Source organism: Phyllostomus discolor, chromosome 1, assembly GCF_004126475.2.
Source record: "Phyllostomus discolor isolate MPI-MPIP mPhyDis1 chromosome 1, mPhyDis1.pri.v3, whole genome shotgun sequence".
NCBI classification, from domain to species: Eukaryota; Metazoa; Chordata; class Mammalia; order Chiroptera; family Phyllostomidae; genus Phyllostomus; species Phyllostomus discolor.
Genome location: NC_040903.2, coordinates 190,978,627 through 190,998,659, shown reverse-complemented (window position 1 = coordinate 190,998,659; position 20,033 = coordinate 190,978,627). Strand labels below are relative to the sequence as shown.

Sequence of the window (20,033 nt, the reverse complement as noted above, 5' to 3'; positions counted from 1 at the left end):
TAACACAGAGATTACGAGTGTGAACTTGAGTCAGGCTGCCGAGTTTAAATTCTGCTGTTACTACTTGCTAGATATAGAACCTTGGACAAGTTGCTTAACTTCCCTGTCTTAGCTTTCCATCTATAAAGTAGGGATAATAGAGGGTTGTTATGAAGATTAAGTGACATAGTACATATAAAGTTTATGGATACAAACTAAGTTTTAAGAAAGGTAGTTGTTATTGCTGTGCTATTGACAGACACTCATAATAAAAACACACTTAACAACCTGGCAAAGTTCAATGCTAGCATGCTTGGTAGTTTTTATTCAGGAGAATGTTTGTGACTAACACAGGAGAAAATCATAAACTGGGCCTCAAATGCTTTCACACAACTATATGTGTAAAACCTAAGTTCCCCTTCTCCTTAAGCCAGTGTCTGTCCATGTGTGTAGTGGGGGTTGCTTGGCTCTGAAGAGTGAGATCCCAAGGAGGAGAGATAAAAGTAAAGGTTTGAAAAATGGCTTTCATGAAGTTCAACCTACCAACATAGGGACCCTTCAAATAAAGTCATCCAGTAAATGCCTTATGCAGCCAAAAAGGTACCCAGCCATTCAACAAAGGTAAGATCTATGTGTAAACATAAAAAACTTTGAAAAGATACCAATTTATTCTTTTCTGTTGAAATACCGTAAGATATGCATGTGATGGGTTCCTGATCACTGCATGCCTTGTTGGATCTCATTATCATTAAGCTGAACCAAATGGTAGGTCTAAGGAGTAAATGGGAAAAAACATTACAAACGCAGGATGATGTGGAATGTGGGTCAGGTGAGCGGACAATGGATATTATCAACAAAATACAAATTTGTGTTAGTATAAATATTAGCTAATTTCACCAGTCTTACTATATAATTGATAACACGCTGACTCCACAAAGCAGCAGTGACATATCCATTATCATGTTATTAATCTTTGTAGGTGGATAAAGCTCTTGGGACAGGCTAGTCGATAACTGCAAATAAACATACTTTTCAGTGATTTGTTTCCTTATTCATTGCTTTCATATTATCTGGGACATATATTTTTCTTGTTTTTTAAAACTGCAGAGTCATTAACTCTGCACATAAAAATTTTTAATTTGCAGAAACAACTAAAAGGGATTTAATACTAAATCATTATTGTGCCCATGTTTCAAAGAATATGCTCAATGCTGCTTTCTGCTCTGTGGCTGCTGGGTTCACAAAATCACTGAATGTCAAAGTTGGAAAGATCTTTAGGGGTCATTATGTTCAGTATCACAGCTAGGCACATCTGTTGGGTCCTATCCTTCTCTGTCTCCCTTGCCCTCTCTTCGACTCCACTCTGTTGCATGGTTCTGGTGTCTGAGTTGTAGTCAGAGATTTTGGCTTAGAAAAGGCACAACTACCAATATATGACAGTAGTCAGAGGATCTATTGTAAACGTCACTTATGCTGCTATTATAATTCCACTTGTTCTCTCACAACCTGTGAGGCAGACTGAACAGGTATTATTATGCCCATTTACAGAAAAGGAAAGTGATATCCAGAGAGGTAATGCAGTAAATTAAAGGCAAGTAGAGTAGTAAGTGGCAGAGCTAGGGATAGGACCTCTGGCTCTTCCTTAAGTGTTTGTTCCATCCCACTACCTAATCAGAGTGATTGTCTAGTTTTTTCAGAAATATGACATGTTATACAGGGAAAATTCTCATCATAATGAACACTTGTTCAAAAGCATCAAACAGAGGTGCTAAGGCAGCAGGTGGGGATCTGTCTGGGTGACCAGGAGAGGGAATGTGTGGACATGTTGGCATAGTTCTGGGGACTGAAACCAACATGACTATGATTCCTATATTCGGATGGAAACTAAAAATTTTTGATTAAATGTAACTTTAGGGGTTGTTTACAGGTCACAAATTTGCTCTTTTTGTAATTCATATTATATTGTAAATAGTGAAATATTTCCAACATAAGATAATAGTATAATAAACACCCAAGTATCCTTCTCTCAGATTTGACAAACATTAATATTTTCTTGTATTTACTTTATATTCCCTCTCTCTCATTTTCTTACTTTTAAGAAATAAAAACTGAGTTAGCTTTCTAAGACTAAGAGATTATAATGAATAATGATAAGAGGAATAGGTAATAAGAATTATAAATCATGGATATTATAGGAGGATAAAAACAATTCATGATTTTCTCAGTTTTGTTAAATAAAGAGATCATAGCATATTAATTTCCTCAAAGGTAGGAGAATAAAACTATAAAACATTATAATCTGATTTTGTGTAATATAATGTGAGCTCACACAATATGACTTTATGTACCTTATAAATGATATTACTTCTTATATCTAAGATCAGTTAATATTTAAGAATAAAATTAATGACAACCACACTCATGTTTTAAAAGAACAATACAATTTAATACCTATGTGTTAATTTTACAATTTTATGAGGTAGGCAGGGCAAGAGAGGGTACTAAGGGTCACAGGAGGTAGTAACAGGTTCAAGGTCACCTACCCTCATTCTTCTATTCTTTTAAACTATAGTAATATTCACATTGTGAAAGACACTTTGTTATACACAGTATACCTTCAGATAAAAGCTATCACTATCTAAATATATAAATTACGCTAAACCTTGATTATTAAAAAACAACTTGTACTTTTAAAATCAGAAATATCTTCTCACCATTTCCACTAGAGGGGATGTAAGATAAAAGCTTTCTAGGTATATAAGAGTAGCATCTATTTTCTCAAAGAGCAGTAGATCTTGTAATATCATTTACTTCTGCCTTCATTAACAGCCACAGTTTTAATTAGATTTGGATGTTGATTAGCCATTTATTTAAAGATAAATCAATACTAGCATTAATATTGATTTACTAACACTTTCTATCCATTTTCACTTAAGTTATTAAGTACCTATCCATTGTTCTCTTAGAGTGCCAGATATAGGAAAGCATTCTATAAAAGAATTGATTTAGCACTAAATGCTAAAAATTTAAGTACTGGGTGACAGAAAATAAAACTGTTAACTGAAGGCCTAAGTGTCACAAAGTCTACAATCCAATTTTGTCTCTATTGCCGAGATGACTCTGAAAAACTAATATCATTTTCGGGGGTCTCATTATCCTTACTGTAACATGAGAACATTTAGACTAGCCCCTTCCATCTCTAACATTCACTGATTTAAAGCACTTGAAGGTAACTGGGATCCAGGTTAGTAAGGTATCATTTTTAAACTGACCTAGAAGTCTACCTAAAAAATGCTAAGAATGCCCTATCCTGAAAGGCTGGGAAGGTCCAAACCTTTACAACTGAATGTCCAGGAAGCTTTTTTCCTTTCTTTGTATTTCAACAGAAGACTGGTAGCTTGCCTTTGGTGCTTTGCCAATTCAGGAGATGTGACTTCCATGACTTTTACCACTTGTGGTCCTCTTTTCTCCTATAACTCCACTCCCATCAGGTCCACGGTACCCTAGCAGCTAGCTTTCTTTTTTAAAAAAAATTATTAATATATTTTTTAAAGATTTTATTTATTTATTTTTAGAGAGGAAAGAGAGGGAGATGGAGAGAGAGAGAAACATCAATGTGCGGTTGCTGGGGGTCATGGCCTGCAACCCAGGCATGTACCCTGACTGGGAATGGAACCTGCGACACTTTGGTTTGCAGCCCGAGCTCAATCCACTGAGCTACGCCAGCCAGGGCTGCAGCTAGCTTTCTGAGGACAGAGGGAAAATGGAACTCTCAGTAGGCAAGGAAAATATCAGTAGTTTAAGATAGTGGGTGGAATAATAAGCATAATATTTAGGACAACTCATAGTGAAATAAAACTGCTGGGGGAAGTATATAATTTTAACAACAACAATAACAACAAATAATAAAACACTAATGGAGATTCACTTACAACATTAAAAGGATTTTCTGGAACAAAAACCATAATTTTTGAATTTTAAAATTTAGTAGTGAGTGTATTAAAAAATTTAGAAGGTGACTACATCCCTGATGAAAACTCAATTAGTGGCCTGGAAGACCAAGTGGTAGAAATATCTCAGAGGAATGAACAAAAATACAAACTGATGGGAGTCATGCAGGAAATAATAAGAAACTTGAAGGATAGAGCAAGACACTGACATATTATCATTAGAAATTCCATAAAGATTAAAAATGAACTGATGGAAGGGGAAAACAGAAGAATATTTTATTTAATCAAAAAGACCAGGGCTTCAAGATTGAAAACTTTACTGAGTTCCAGGCAAGGAACTATATATATATATATCCAAAAAGTATCTAGCCATGTAGTATGAAAAACAGAGAGATTTATTGAAGAAGCATTGCATATAGGACAATGACACTTCAGTCCCCTTCAAAGTAGGCACCTTGGGACCTCACACAGTTCTCCCAGTTGCCATCAGCGGCCCCATCATGTTTTCCTGAATCTTATCAATGGTGTGAAATATCTTCCCTTTCAAAGGTGATTTTAATTTTGGGAAAAGCCAGAAGTCACAGGGAACCAAATCTGGGCTGTAGAGGGGCTGAGTCATTTGGGTGATTTGATGTTTCACCAAAAACCTCTACACAAGATGTGACACATGAGTGAGTGTATTGTTGTGATGAAGTTGCCAATCACCAGTTATCCATAGCCATGGCCTTTTGAATCATCCAAATAGTTTCCATGAAGGAATGTTCAAGCTTAATGTGAAATCTGATGTGGATTTGTTGCTTTATTTGCTTAGTCATTTTGAATGCAACCGCTGCATAATACACATGCTCACTAAATGGCGCCTACCACCCCCCACTGACTAGTACAGTGAAGTCGCCATTGTTCATGCACCTGCATTCCAGTCCACTCTCATTGGCTGCCAGGTCACATCCATGTTGTGTAAACCACTCTCATATTAAAAATGGCTGGATTTTTTTAAGGGCATATATATAAATGTTCTGGTAAGATTGTGTAATTTCAAGGATAAAGAGAAAATTTTACAAGCTGTCAGAGCTACCAAGAAAAAAGAATATTGAATTTGGACTTCTTACTTTACCTATAATACCAAAAATTATAAAACAGTAGATTGACCTGAACACATTCTAAAAAGAAAAGCCTGCCACTATCAAATTTTATACCCAGTCAGACAGCACTCACTAATCAGGACAGAAGAGTGATATTTGTGAAAATGCAAAAGTTCAGAGAATAATCAATAAATAAGGTTCTGGAAAAATGAATCAGATTTTAAGAAAAGGGAAGTGAAGCAGAAACCTAGTGAAACACACACCTTTATATAACTATATATAGCTAAATCAAATATATATGTATGTATATATATAATGATCAAATAAACTGAAGAACTGTATGTACTATATATGAATTTCCCCAGAAGTTGTAGAGACATACTGCAAAAGAAAACTTAAAAATAACCTATAATTAAGAGCATGATCACAGCAATACTACCTAAAAGTTGAGGGGGTGGGAGGAGATGTAGGAAGTAAAAGTATTCTAAAGGTCTTGCTGGTGTAAGGGATGAATAAAAGAAATGGGAATGCCTTGTAGGAATGATACAGTTAACATCTTCATAAAACACAATAGTGTAGAAATGAATATCTGATTATGAGTATCAGACACTGGAAGGAAAGCATGAGGGTGAGACTATAGAATAACTTCAAAAATAATAAAGGGATAAGAGGAAACAAATAGTATCTGGATTAAACCAACAAGAGGAAAAAAGGACAAGAAAGAAATAACAAAGCTGTATAAATAGAAAACATCAAATGCAACATAAACATAAACATAAAGGAAAAGAAAACATCAAGGAATGCTGTTCATAGCAAACTTCATGGTAAAGCAAAATAAACATCATGCCAGGCACAGGGTTACATAAACTTAAGATAGATGCAAGATTGAGTTTTTTTTCTCTTTAGCTCAAATCCCACTGAAATGCTATTTACAAGGGATACACTTAAAAATGACAGACTGAAAGTAAGGGTAGGGCAAAAAGGCACCAAGAAGCAAATGTAAATAAACAAAAAAGCAGGAGTGGCATATTAATGTCAGAGTGGAATTTCAAGTTTAAAGAACTAAAAAGGATAAAGAGAAGCAATAAATTGTGACTAAAGCCAAATTTATAAAGATGATATCACAATGTATGACTGTTTCACAGGACAGGGTCTCATGTTACCTAAGCTTCTTCACTGCCCTGCCAGATCCCTGCACATTGTAGGAACTCAATAAATGAACTGAACAAACCCCGGTCTCTACTCACTCTTCCCACAGTAGATTTGGGAATGAATGGTGTGCAATTATCACAACTATAACAACATTACACTGCCTGTGGATGGAAGAGAAGATACTATTTAACATTTATATAATCATAAATAGTACTTTCTTTGAATGGTTGTCATATATAAGAGGGAGTCAATTTATTTGGTGTTATGCCAGAGGGCAGAATTAGGATGAATGAATGGAAGAATAAGTGATACAAACTTTAGCTCTATGAAATGGAAAAAGCATCCTTTTCATAACAGTCATCCGACAATAAACTATGCTGCCTTATGAGGCAAATAAGATTTTTCTTACTGAAGTATCAAACAAAAACCTAATGGCTAGTTAGAAATTTTTTCTTATACTTCCAATGGTGAAAGATTTCACTAAGCTAACATCAGAAGTTCCTTTCAATTCTAATATACCGTGATCCTGTGGAAATAATGAAATTTATATGAATAAAACGACCATTTTCTCTCCCCACACAGACAAGAGCATGGAGGGAGAAAGTGACTCAAGCACTGCAATATAATAACCATCTTGTAGCTCATACTTTTCTCCCTCTCACTTTTTAAAAAAAAATTTTTTTAAAGACTTTATTTATTCATTTTTAGAGAGGGAAGGGAGGGAGAAAGAGAGAGAGAAACATCAAAGTGTGATTGCTGGGGGGTATGGCCTGCAACCCAGGCATGTACCCTGACTGGGTATCGAACCTGCGACACTCCCTCTCACTTTTGAACATCAAGAACATTTGACTATTTGCCTTGCATAAAAAAAAAAAATAACATCTTTTCTTTCCAAAGCTGTTCACCTTCAACCTGGGAGATGGCTACCCATAATAAGACCAACAGTCTCCCTAGAGTTCTACCTAAATTAGATGTCAAAGAAGCTTAAACTTAAAAGAAAGCTAGATAAAAGAGAAAAAAAAGTATATCTCAAAATACATCTATCAGAGAATAAAAGTGGCTTTCTCAAACTTTATGTATGAATCAGTTTCTGGGATGTAAGAATACGTCAATGACATCTTTTGACTGTTCGATCTTTTCAGATTTCATGGGGCTTTCAAGACCTAGTTTTATTTCAGAATTTTTTGTTTTCTTTTTAAAAAAGATTTTATTTACTTATTTATTTACTTTTAGAGAGAGGATAAAGGAGGGAGAAGGAGAGGAGGAGAAACATGGACTGGCTGCCTCTTGGCACAAGCCCTAACCAGGGACCAAACAACCCAGGCATGTGCCCTGACCAACAGTCAAACCGAAGACCTTTTGCTTTGCAGCACGACACCCAGCCAACCGAGTCACATCAGTCAGGGCAGGAGTTTTTGCTTTTTGAAATTTGTATATGTCCTAAGTTACCATAATCCTGATTCTACCCCCACCTTTTTTTTTTTTTTGCTTTACCATGAAGTCTACAATAAAATTCAAAACCAAGACAGAGCTTTTACTGAAGCTGATTTTATGGATTTCAGATAGAGCATTCAGAATGCAAATGCAGTTTTATTTTAAAATATTTAATATAAACACACAGATGGACAACACTTGCTAATTAGTTTCCCGTTTCATCTGTTACACCAACTGTGAGCTGCATCATTTTAAGACGAGTGAAGATGACAGCGAAAGTGAGAAAAAATTCTGGGGTTGGAGATTAAGGATAATGGCAGTTGATCATACCAAGATAACAAAAAAATAGTTAAGGACATAACTTAATTTCCTCAGAGGTCAAAGATAAATTCCTTAACTACAAATATTTTCTGGTTCCTACCTCATGTGTGGAATAAAACTACATACTACATGTAGCCATCATTTAGTCCTTGTTCAGTCCCACGGGGTGATTCGGCATGGTGGAGTTAGATAAAGACAGAAGAAAGCACAGTCTCTGACTTGAAGTTCACAAGGTAGTGCGGAAAACATACAGCAAAAATTTAGGAAAGTGAATGAAATTAATATCACTGATTGAATTCAAATATGTTAATTAAAATTAAAGTAAAAATGCATAAAGGAGAAATGATTTAAATGTTGAGTGGGACAAAATAATTAATATTGATTTGGGATAATTAGGAAAGGCTTTTTGGAGGATATTTCTTTTTATGGGGGTCAGTAAGAAAACACTTTCTAAAAGTCCAGTAAAACCTGGAGGATATTCTTAGGAGAATTAGTAACATCAACTCTTAAAAATTAAGAAAGTCAACAGTAATAGTCACTAAAGGAGTCTGTCACTGAGAGTAGGAAGAATATTTTTGTTATCAAACACATGCTTGTTAAAATAGAATGAATATGTTTGGTTAATCACTAAAAATTGGAGACCTCTGCTGATTACTGGTCAGAAAAGAAATCTATTATGTTGATTCAGAAATTAATTCTTTGCATCTTGTGCAGAAAAGGGAAGCAGGCAGTTTATAAAGGTGACAAGAACAAATTGAATTCAGATCAAATTCTCCCTGATAATTAGAGATTTCCATTTTTAGAACATTAGGTAAGTACTAGGAAGTTAGCATATGTTTCATTCACAAACTGGAAGACGTAAGGCACTGGGCTTTGCCCAAGTAATCACTGTACTGTTAAGTCTATTTTGCTAATTCCTGCTAAATGTGCCAGTTTATAAAAATCCTATTTGCTATCTCAGTGCTTATTCCCCTTCTGTTCATGCTTTAATGTGGAGAGGCAGCCTCACAAATTGGCAGCAGCAGGAGCAGGCAATTCAGACCCAAAACACCATCTATGACAGAGCCAAGCAAGCCCAGCACGACTAGAGTGGGGCTGCCTTCTGTGATTTGCAGTTTTCCAGAATGGGGAACCCTTTTCTTAATCATGGGCATTTCCCAGGCCCTTAGGCCTTGAAAGGATAGAAGGCCCAAATCAATAGTTTGGAAGCTACATCACCAAGCTGTTTTATAGCTGAAGTGGAAGTATAAACAGCTTAAAAGTGAAAATCAGTTTCAGGAATAAATTCAATTAATGTTAAACTTTATCTGAAAAGATTACCCCAAGCAGATTCTGTGTATCTGGATCATGATTACTGCTTGTTATATTTTAGAGGTAAATGTGTAACATCATCTATTTAAGTCTGAGGGAGCAGCTCCTTAACTTTTTAAATTAGAAGCTTCCTAAATCCATTTGGAATTCCGCCCTTACCCCCATTTTATGCTTCTTGTTCTTCAGAAATATAAAATGAATTGCCCCGGTTGCAAAAAATTTACATTGCACCTTTTATGAGGAGGTATCTTAGTCACTCATGCAGTTCTGTTGTCAGTGCCGGGCTTTCTGGTCCGCTCCTATGGCTAAGATTTTCGGACTCACTTTAAGGGACCCTGTAAGATTCTGCTGGGTAGTTACACAGTTGGAAATCTGTAAGTTCCATCGAAAGACAGGGTGGTATATGAAAAGATGGCAGGACTGTCTAATACAGGAGATGTACTCCTCGCAAGTTCTGTGGATGTAGAGTTACCCAAACACACCTTGTCCTAGGCATCGTGGAGCTGATAATCTGGTGGGAAAGAAAGCGCCCTGGCTCAATAAGAGCAAACCCCTTTTCCACTGTGTTTAGGCCACAACAGGTAGCAATTTCTTTACTAAATTTTATCAGGAAATCGAGGGAAAAGGAAAAAAAGTAAAAACAGAGAAGTGCGTATGTGCCCAAATGACCAACATTTTAACCAAGTCTGGCCATGGCTGTCTTTGTTAGCACATGTAGTAACTGCACTTATTCACCTACACAAACACCCTCATTTGTCTTGGACTCTTCCCCCACGGTAGGGAAACAGTAGCTCATGCTTCCTTGGGAGGCCCGGTTACTGAGCCAGCCATGGGGAAAAGAAAACTAGGGCATCTACTGATCCACATTCTCTCTAGCTAGTGTTCAGCTGGTTATTCAGGATGATTTTTCTGTAATTTAGTTGTAATTCCAGTTTGATTCTGGCTGGAGGTTAGTGTAGCTTACACCTACTCTGCTGCCATCTTGGACCCCCTGCCACTGACCTACATTCAATGTAGAAATAGGATGGAGCTTAGAAATAGTCTATCCTATACATGAGTGAAACTAGATGGTTCTTAGCTTTTATATGTTCTTACATATGGTTCTTACATATATACTCTCTCTATAAAAAAAGGAGTCTATAAACTCACACTAATTTTTACCAATTAGGTAGAAATCTCTAGGCTTGACTAGTTTCATATTCAGGCCATTTTTGGTGTTCCTCTCTTTCCTTTTCCTCTGCTTCCTGACATTTACTGAGTAACTAGCTACTATGTGCTGCCACTGTTGTAACTGCTGAGAGTAAAGCCACGAACAACTGGTTTTGTACGCCTACCAGCAGTTGAGGACAGCAGTCGTTTTATTTATCACTCTACTGGTGCTATTAACATAGCTTTGCATATGGAATATATTCAACAATTATCATAACATTAATAAAATAAAATTTTAAAAACACTCTCAAATAGTTGTGTTATATGCCAAGATTTAGTTATAAACATGCTCGTCATTTACTTGCAGTTGAGAAAGATTAGAAACAACCTATCATCTGACAACAAGGGATTATATAAATAGATCATATTATACTTTATAGTAGAGAATAATATGTAGGCGTGGCATTAAAATAATATAGCAAGTACTATGTAATGATATGGACAGATGTTTATAATATATTGAGTAAAAAAGAAGGTTAAATAAAAATACTATTTCTTTGTTTTCATACACACACACACATATATAGTATACATGCATAGAATTAAGGAATGGAAGAAGAGTAATACTGGGAAATAGAATTATGGGTTAATTTCCTTTCTTTTTTAATCTATGTTTTCTAAATTTTCTTCAATGAACATTTATTTATTTGGTTGTAAGATTAAAAAGTTACATTACAAATATATATCTAGGACAATGGTCTGAGGTATACATAATAAAACTGAACCAGGAATAAAAGATGATCATGTTATCCCCAGTTTAAACTCTTTCAATGTCTTAGTGGTATTAAAAGATATCACACAGTCACTACAAAACTGACTCCTTCAGGAGAGTCTTTTTAGTATAGGTAGTCCCTAACTCACAGGTTATGTTTCCAGAGTGTATATAAAAACAGTAATATAGATAGTGGGAAAGAGTCAAGCGTAGTTAAAACAAAACCCAAGCAAACCTTAATTTAGCTCACAATGTTACTAATAGATTGTTGAATTACCAGCCTGAACTGGGAACAAGGTGGAAGACAAATATAAGGCATTTGTTTATGGTATCTTGCCACCGACCTTGCTCTACAGTTCTTTCTTCTTGCCAAACGCACTTCTTATCAGGCCTCCTGTATCTGGCTATACTGAAGTTCTGATGTGGTCTTGACCAGGGTTTGCCCTGTGCCTCAGAGAACTCCAAGTTCTAAATGATTTGCTCATGTTCATTTAGGACAGATTTACTGAGATGTGGATGTCTGATCTGAACAAATTCACATTAATATGTGAAGAACTCTTGCAGGTAGAATGTTTAGCACAAATGGATCTCTAAATATTAGCTTATCAGAAGGTATAGCAAAATAAACAGAACACATTTAGCTAGTGTGGAGGATTTTTGGGCTAAAATAATAACACTTCTCCTCAATAGGCTGGGTCTTGAGGGTCAGGGGACAAGGGGATTAACTGTCCACTAAACTGTTCTTGCTGTTCATTCATTGCTTTTTCAACTCTTTCACATTTCCAAAGGCTTTTTCTCCCTGACCTTCTCTTAAAGTAGTGACAGAGGAGCTTAGATAGTGAGTAGGGGAGGAGAAGAACAGGGGTAGCCTTTTGTGAACCTGGGTCCTTCATAAATTGAACAAGTGTAGGTCTGACTGCCAAATTACCATATATTCACATTGTGTGCACTCTCTCTTCTTGCTCTCTTCCCCTCTCTCCTTTCCTCACTCCCTCTCCTCCCTACAGAAGATAGTATGAACTTGATATAACGGGTTAGCCAAAGTAATAAATGCTGCAAAAGTAGCCCCACCAGTTTTGGAAGGGAAGGAAAAAGGGAAGAGATTAAAAAAGAAAGGGGCTTTTCTCTCTATGGAAGGGAGAGTAGTCTATTTCACTGTGTATAAGAAGCGTTATTTAGAAATCTGGAGAGTAAACCTGAACTACTGTATTAAGCCTTCCTGCCATTGTCTCCACTTCTGTATCACCTAGAGATCTCAAATTTTGCAATTCAGTTTCTTATAATTTATTTATACACAGTCAACATTTAATTTAAAAATTAAACTAAATTTCCCTCTTTGCCTTTTGAAATATTCACAGCTACTATTTACTTATGAGTTTTATTCATGAAAATGGATATAGCCTATTTAGAGTATTGACCTTAATGAATTGTGGGTGTCAACCCCAGTTCAAAGGGAAGCATGGTAGTACAAAAAGAGAAAGGACCTTGGGGTTAGACAGGCCTGGATTGGACTCCTTACTCTGCCTTTTGCTAGCTGCATTAATCTGAACAGGCTATTTTTTTTGAGCTTCAGTATTATCTATAAAATGTGGATAAAAGATACGAGGCTCTGATGTTTCATGAGGCTTAAATAAGAGAAGCAAGTAAAAGAATGTAGTATAGTTTTATGCAGGGGTTGGCAAAAGTAGGCTTACAGTTGTTTGTATGGAAAAATATATAATACAAGGATAAATAATGATACAAGAATAAATTGTGTTTCAGTACTTAAAACTGTAAACCTACATTTGGTTACACCCTATACATATAGTAGGTACTCAGTAAAGATTAGTAAAGACTGACATATTTGGGGTGACAAGCCTGGAGAAAGTGGGTGTGGACTGGGTAGAGAGGAAAGAGAGGAGTGGAATAGAATTGAAAGCTTCTTTGTATTAATAATTCTTACTAATAGCTGTTTCATTAATCTCTGTAGTAACAAGGTTGGCACAATGCCTGACATAGCATAATTATGTATAAAAGTTTCTTGAATTATTACAGTATGCTTATCCATATATAATAAAACCTCGATTCTGCCACAGGCATGTATTTTGCACTTTAGAAAGATCATATTGGTAGCAGAATAGATGGTGAGTTAGCAGGCAACAAAACTTGACTCAGGGAGCCCAGTTACGAGGCTAGTCTCGTATGTCTGGACAAAAATAAATGGGGCCCCAAACTAACCCAGGATGGTACGGATGAAGAGATTGGAATGTAGAGAAGACTGAGGAGGGAAAAATCTCTAGGCCTTACATACAGGTGTGAATATGAGAGAGGAGCTATAATAACTTCCATTCAGGCTTCTTTTGGGTTGGGTGACTGTGTGGATGGTGGCAGCTGTCACTGAAATAGAAGAACTACAGGAAATGGAACAAGATGCTAGTGGGGAGGGTATTGAAAAAGGAGGGGATAATGAATTTAGTTTTTTTTTTAAGATTTTATTTATTTATTTTTAGGGAGGGAATGGGGGGAGGGGAGAGAGAGAGGGGGGGGGAGAGAGAGAGAGAGAGAGAGACATCAATGTGCGGTTGCTGGGGGTTATGGCCTGCACCCCAGGAATGTACCCTAGCTGGGAATCGAACCTGGGACACTTTGGTTCCCAGCCCGTGCTCAATCCACTGAGCTACGCCAGCCAGGGCTATTAATTTAGTTTTGAATATGGTGAGTTTGCAATGGATATTGAACTTAAAGATGTATCTAGTAAGCAGGTGAATCTAGGCATGGAACTGAAGACTGAGATAAGATTTGTGATCCATTAGCATAAGAAATTAGGACAGAAAGCCAAGAGTGAGCCATGTTGTCACCTACATTTAGGGAATGAGCATAGGAAGAGGAACTATGAAAACCAAGAAAGGGCCCTGGCTGGTGTAGCTCAGTGGATTGAGTGTGGACTGTGAACCAAAAGGTCGCCAGTTTGATTCCCAGTCAGGGTACATGCCTGGGTTGTGGGCCAGGTCCCCAGTGGGGGCCACGTGAGAGGCAGCCACACATTGATGTTTCTCTCCCTCTCTTTCTCCCTCCCTTCCCCTCTCCAGGAATAAATAAATAAAATCTTAAAAAGAAGAAGAAGAAAGCATAAACTACAAATGAAGCAAGAAGTGGAAATGGTATATTGCTAGAGAGAAATGTATAGTTGTGTTGAGAGAACTACAGCTGGGGTCTGCAAGCATTTTATTTGTGTTCACAGACACACACAATTTAAACAAAGCTTTAGAATCCAGATGAAGGTTCATCAACACTGATACTCTGCTATGTATCACAATGACTTCTATGACTTCACAATGCATTTTAATTTAATCTTTCTTCTTTTTCTTGTTTAATGATTTTGTTTATTCATTTTCAGAGAGAGGAAAAGGGAAGCAGAAAGAAACATTCATGTATGAGAAATATCAATCCGTTGCCTCTTGCACATGCCCCATCTGGGGACCTAGCCTGTAACCCAGGCATGTGCCCTCATAGGGAATCGAACCAGTGACCCTTTGGTTTGCAGGCTGGTGCTCAATCCACTGAGCCATACCAGCCAGGGGTGATTTAATCTTTCTTTTTAACTCTACTTCCAAATTTGAGTTTTGGAACATTCTAAAAACACTTTTATTATGTTACTAAGGTATAATTTATAGTACACTTCCAATACATGTAATTTCAAGGGCAAAATCTATGTCTGTTTCAGCTTTGTATCTTCAATTGCCTTAAAATTTCTAATAGATGCATGGTGGAATTTACTACATCATACTTACTTTCTATGATTCATAGAACAGCAGCTTGGTATCCTTGGGAACTTGTTAGAAATGTAAAGTCTGAGCCCACCCCTGATTTGCTGAGTAAGAATAATTATTTTTAATAAGATCTCCAGGTGGTTTGTATGGGTACACAATCAATCCATCCTAACTGACTTACTGAACAATGAATAAACAAACTGTATTGTTCTTATTTCTAGTTCACCTCTAATTTTAGCCCATGTGATACAACACCTTGGCCAAATTATCTTTCTAAAATAATGATTTGTTATGTCAGTTCTGCTTTAAAGGGCTCCAAATTTAACTAAACAGCAGTTTTGCCTGGAATGCAAAGTCTTTCAAAGTTTCTACTAAATTTACCTCCATTATCTTCCTTACCTGAATCTCTTCCTAATCAGTCTGGTCTGACTAGAGTGGCTGTTTATTTCTGCTTCTCTCTTTTTGTTGTTTCCATGTTTCCTAGTCAACACACTTTCTTCTTCTAACTATATAAATCCTATTCATCCTTCATGTTCTAGCTAAAGCTTCGTTTTTTATAAAACAGACCACTCTCCCATAGTGATGCTTCTCTTCTGACACATTTGTGTTTATTATTAGCAGGGAATTGTGATTATTAATCTCAAAAAAATTTGATTCCATTCACACCTCTGCTACTACCTTGTATAATCCTAAGCAAATTCACTGAACATACTTGGGTTTCAAAATCTGTCTTTTTAGAGAAAAACAGTGGGAACCCCAACAGTATTGTTTGACACAATGTGACAAAATATACCTCAAGGAATGTATTTTAACATACACATAATACTTAAATACAAATGCTCTTAAAATATAGCTGTTAACTCTCAGGTATTTGAAGCATCCATTCCCATAATCTTCACTGTACCTTCTTTTTAAAATAAAATGTGCAATAAGTAAAGGCAAAATTAAGCCCAATTCAATCCAAATATGTTACACAGTCTTATTCTACAATTTCAATATTGATTGTTAAAATTGGGTATGTGATAAGAATGAGTTGAGAAGTAGAATCACATATCAATAGAATTTCAAAACCAGACTCAAATCTGTTTTTAAATACAAGAACAGAGCTCTTACTCCCTCCTCTTATCTGTCATAGCTGAGTAAGGGTTGTGTCCTGGCTGACATTCTTGAGCTATTTCTTTCTCTGCTTTAAACACAGGGCAGTTTCTGTCATGATCCTTCTTGTTGCCTTGGAGAGTTCAGGTAGAGATCTGTATAACAACGTTTACTTTCTTCAGTAAATGGTTACATAGGAAAGAAAAGAATGAAGAGGGAGGCAACCTTCACAGAATATCAACAGGCTGCAGATTAATTGTCCTTGTTTCTTTTGCTAAACTCCCAGCACAGATTTCCATTAGAACAGTTATAAAGTCTTTCCTCCCACATTCCACCTCTGCATTCCCAACCATTTCCTTTGGGCCCTTTCAATACAGCATTCTAGACTGAGGAGGTCTAGATTTGTATCAATCATATATATTTTTTTAAAGTTCTATTTTATGAAAGTATTTTAATCTTGGAAAAGGATATACACTGGAGATTTGTATATCCTCAGAAGTGCTTATAGTTCTGTTGTTCTTCATCTACTGTTTTCAAGATGCATTTGGAGTTATATATAATACGAACATTAGGAAATGTCTACCCACAGTGTGGGCTCCAGACAATTAAATATTAGCCTCTAAATATTAGACAAATATATGAACATTTCAGTGGTGTTTTGGCTTTTACAGTAAGGTAGTGGCAGCATATAAAGTATATCAAGTAACTTTTTTTTGTATACAAGAGTACCAAAATAAAAGAAAATGGACAGCATTATAGTCCAGAACAGATTAAGATGAAAATGACACACACTCCCCAAACCCCCTTTGCCTTATACTATTTCTTAGAGCTCATTAATGCTCTTGGAGGGAGGGCCGGAGCCAGTGGGAGATAGGAAATAAAACCTAAACAACCGGGTGAGTGTGTTCTATGGTTTCAGGCCTGTTTTGTGTTTTTGAAACTCTTCGTGTTGTCCTATCTCTCCTCAGAAGTTAACTTTTGCCTTTTTAAAAGATGTACCTGCATCAGGATAAGTTTTAGGTGTTTGAAGTGTATATGGAAGGAGAGGTTACTAGTCAGGTGCAAATTCCAATACCTACCCTTACCCACCCCGCCCCCTTTGTTTCACTGGTTTCTCTACTGGGCTGGCGAGCGTGGATCAGGGCCACATTAGGTAATCCCTGAGACTGGCTTCACCAGCATGAGTTCTCTGGGGGCCGGTGCTTAGCTATGGGCTTCTCTATGGACATCCAGCAAAGATAAGTCATGAAGAATCTGAAAAGAATAACATTTGAAAATATGTCTCACAGCCCTCAAAGAAAAATAAAATCAGGAGGAAAGAAGAGATCTTTAAAAGGTGAGATGATAACCTACTGCTTCTCAGGTTACTGAGGAGATGTGATGTGCTGTGCCCAGTCTGAGCCCAGGCTGGGGTTTAGAGGTGTGAGAGCTTGCATTGTGAAGTGGTAGGGCAGGGCCTCTTTAGAAGCCCATTTGATCCCTGAGAAAGCACTCATCTCAAGGGATGAAGGATCAAGGTATAATGAGCCTTACTCAGTGACAAGGTGGTAATGAGAGAGAAGGGTGATTGTGGGTGACAGATACATTGTGGTATCCACCACACAGATTTGTCTTCTAGCTTTGCCTCCACCTGGCTGATATTTTAGAGTTACTGAAAGCAGGCGTATCTCTGGAGACCTGGAAATAGTGCCTGGTGAAAGACGGCTGAGGAGCAGTGTTGCATGGTGGTGGGATGCTCAGAAAGAGCAGACGTGCTTTTGATCACATGTAAGACATAGCTGGAGATTCACAGAGACACTTGGGGAATTTAGCGGAGGGATGAGTTAATTTAGTAACTATGCTGTTAGAGCTGGACATTATAGTCAATGTACTTCCCTTTGAACTTATAAATGGGAGAAGCCTGGAGAAACTCAGATTACATAAGGATACAAAAGTAAATATAGAAACCCTAGAAAGCAACTGTACTTAAAGTTCAAAGAATCAGTTAATGCTAATTTTGACATTCTCTCTTACTCTTCTCACCCATGTCTTCCCTGTCTTTCTTGAAACAGTAAAAGTATGAATAGGAATAAAACACTATCACCATTAGTTCCGCTACGATAAAGACAACACTATCAAAAGAGATTCCTGTAAACTTAATATACTCATAGGGTAGCAAAATATTTCTCTTTTGGTAATAGACATTCTAGGAAAACATCTGTCCCTAACAGACACAGCAGTTCCATAATTCTTTGGCTTCTGAAGAATGAAGATAAATGAAAATTATGGTATTTAATTTTGGTCTCTTTAGCAAAAATCCCACCTAGCTAGTACTCCCAAAATCCATATTTGTACGAGAACAACTTAAAAATAAATCCAGTACTTACTTGTCTCCTACAATTCCCAAGTTGATTGTGGGGTAACCATGTTCCTGAATTGTGGCTAAGAGGGTTGAACGGTTGCTGTCTCGAATCTTTCCTGGTAAGAGGTCATCTTCAGGATTTAGCAGCTACAAAGCCAAAAAAAAAAAAGCCCGCCACAAATTATTCTCTCAGGATAATGTTGCCTATTGTTAGTGGAAAAAATATACTAGTAAACAGAGGTTAGTTTGTCTAGCATCTATGACAGTATTTGGCCTGTAGAAGATATATGCTCAAAGGATCTTGAATAAATATTGAACGTCTAGGAAAATGAAAAAATGGTGTTGCAAAAATTTAAATGGTGACTAAACAGAAGGACAAATATCATCCCAGCTCTGGCTTATTCGATATTAGTGCCCTGGAGATGCTGGTCTTCCCAGGGGTTGCTTACTAGGGCAAACTAAATAAAAGAACTTTGACTTTAACTGCCAATAGTATTTTCCAATTTGTCTTTCATTGAGACCATCTGAGGTAGACTGTGTGATGTGATAGTCTTGAGTTTGAAGAGAATGGTCATTTATCTTTTCTTTCAAGCTTTTGATCTCTTTTCTGAAGTGGAATAAATAATACCTAAGAAGTTAAGCTTATTTGAAGGAGAAAGAGACAGATGTCTTATCTCTTTATTAGCAAACTTGAACAAATAATACTTACATTTACACAGTGCCATGACTCTGAATTGAATCACCCTTTAGAGATTAATATCTAATGTCATAAGTCTATAAGGAAAATATAAGAAGCTTCTTCTACATTCCAGTGAGACAGCTGTAGTAGAGTAGGAGGATTCTGATAAGGTTCAAGTTCAAGTTGTGCAAACATGTTATGCCTTAATTTCCTCATTTATAATACATATGGGTGAACAAAAGTAGGTTTATAGTAATAATACAAATAAATAGTACAATAATTAATAAATAATAATACAAGAATAAATTGTCTCATGTACTCACATTGTAAACCTACTTTTGCCTACCACTGTATAGTAATAATAACTACCTTACTATAGTAGTTGTTAGAATTAACTGAGATAATGAATACTCCGTTAATATAGGTAAATATATCACAGATGATATTCTCTCGTTTCTTTCTGATATGATACTGAAAGAGCACCTTTTCCCCCCCTAATTGTTCTCATATTGTTATTCCTAGATGCTCGTATAGATTAAATTAGTTTCTAATATGAATGTGGATTTAGCTTTACTAGATTATAAAATACTTAAGAGTAGGGAGTCCTTACATACATGCATGCACACACAGAATACATAACTTCAGTTTTATATATTAATTTTAAGATGCACTTTGATTTCAGAAATATACAATGAAAAAACTGTACACATTTGAAGTGAGAAAAATCTGGAATATTACCTAAGGAGGTTGATGTAAGCCTGCACATTTAGATGTTCAGGCTGTTCATACAGCCAATCACAGGGCTCCATATCTCACTTCTCCCAAACAATAACCTCTAGCTCCTTCATTCGTCCTTTCAACTCATGTGGCCGGACTTTTGGCTTTACGTTGGAAAGTAGTAGCTTTGCAACAAACTGTCCCCTTGTAATAGCTGGAGAAAAACTCTGATTGTCTTACTTGGTGTCACCTGGGAGTCTTTTCGTCATATACTGCACCAATTTAACTTAACCAGATGCCAT

The 20,033-nt window shown here is 36.6% G+C and overlaps 1 protein-coding gene across 6 annotated transcripts in view; it reads right to left on the bottom strand.

The window, feature by feature from the left end:
- GPHN (gephyrin) overlaps nucleotides 1-20,033 on the bottom strand; it is a 456,579-nt gene that overhangs the window by 34,831 nt on the left and 401,715 nt on the right. For all 6 annotated transcript variants that reach the window (XM_036011094.1, XM_036011095.1, XM_036011096.1 and 3 more), the window contains one exon: nucleotides 18,361-18,482. In XM_036011094.1, coding sequence (XP_035866987.1) covers nucleotides 18,361-18,482 — 122 coding nt within the window. The remainder of the gene's footprint in view (nucleotides 1-18,360; nucleotides 18,483-20,033) is intronic.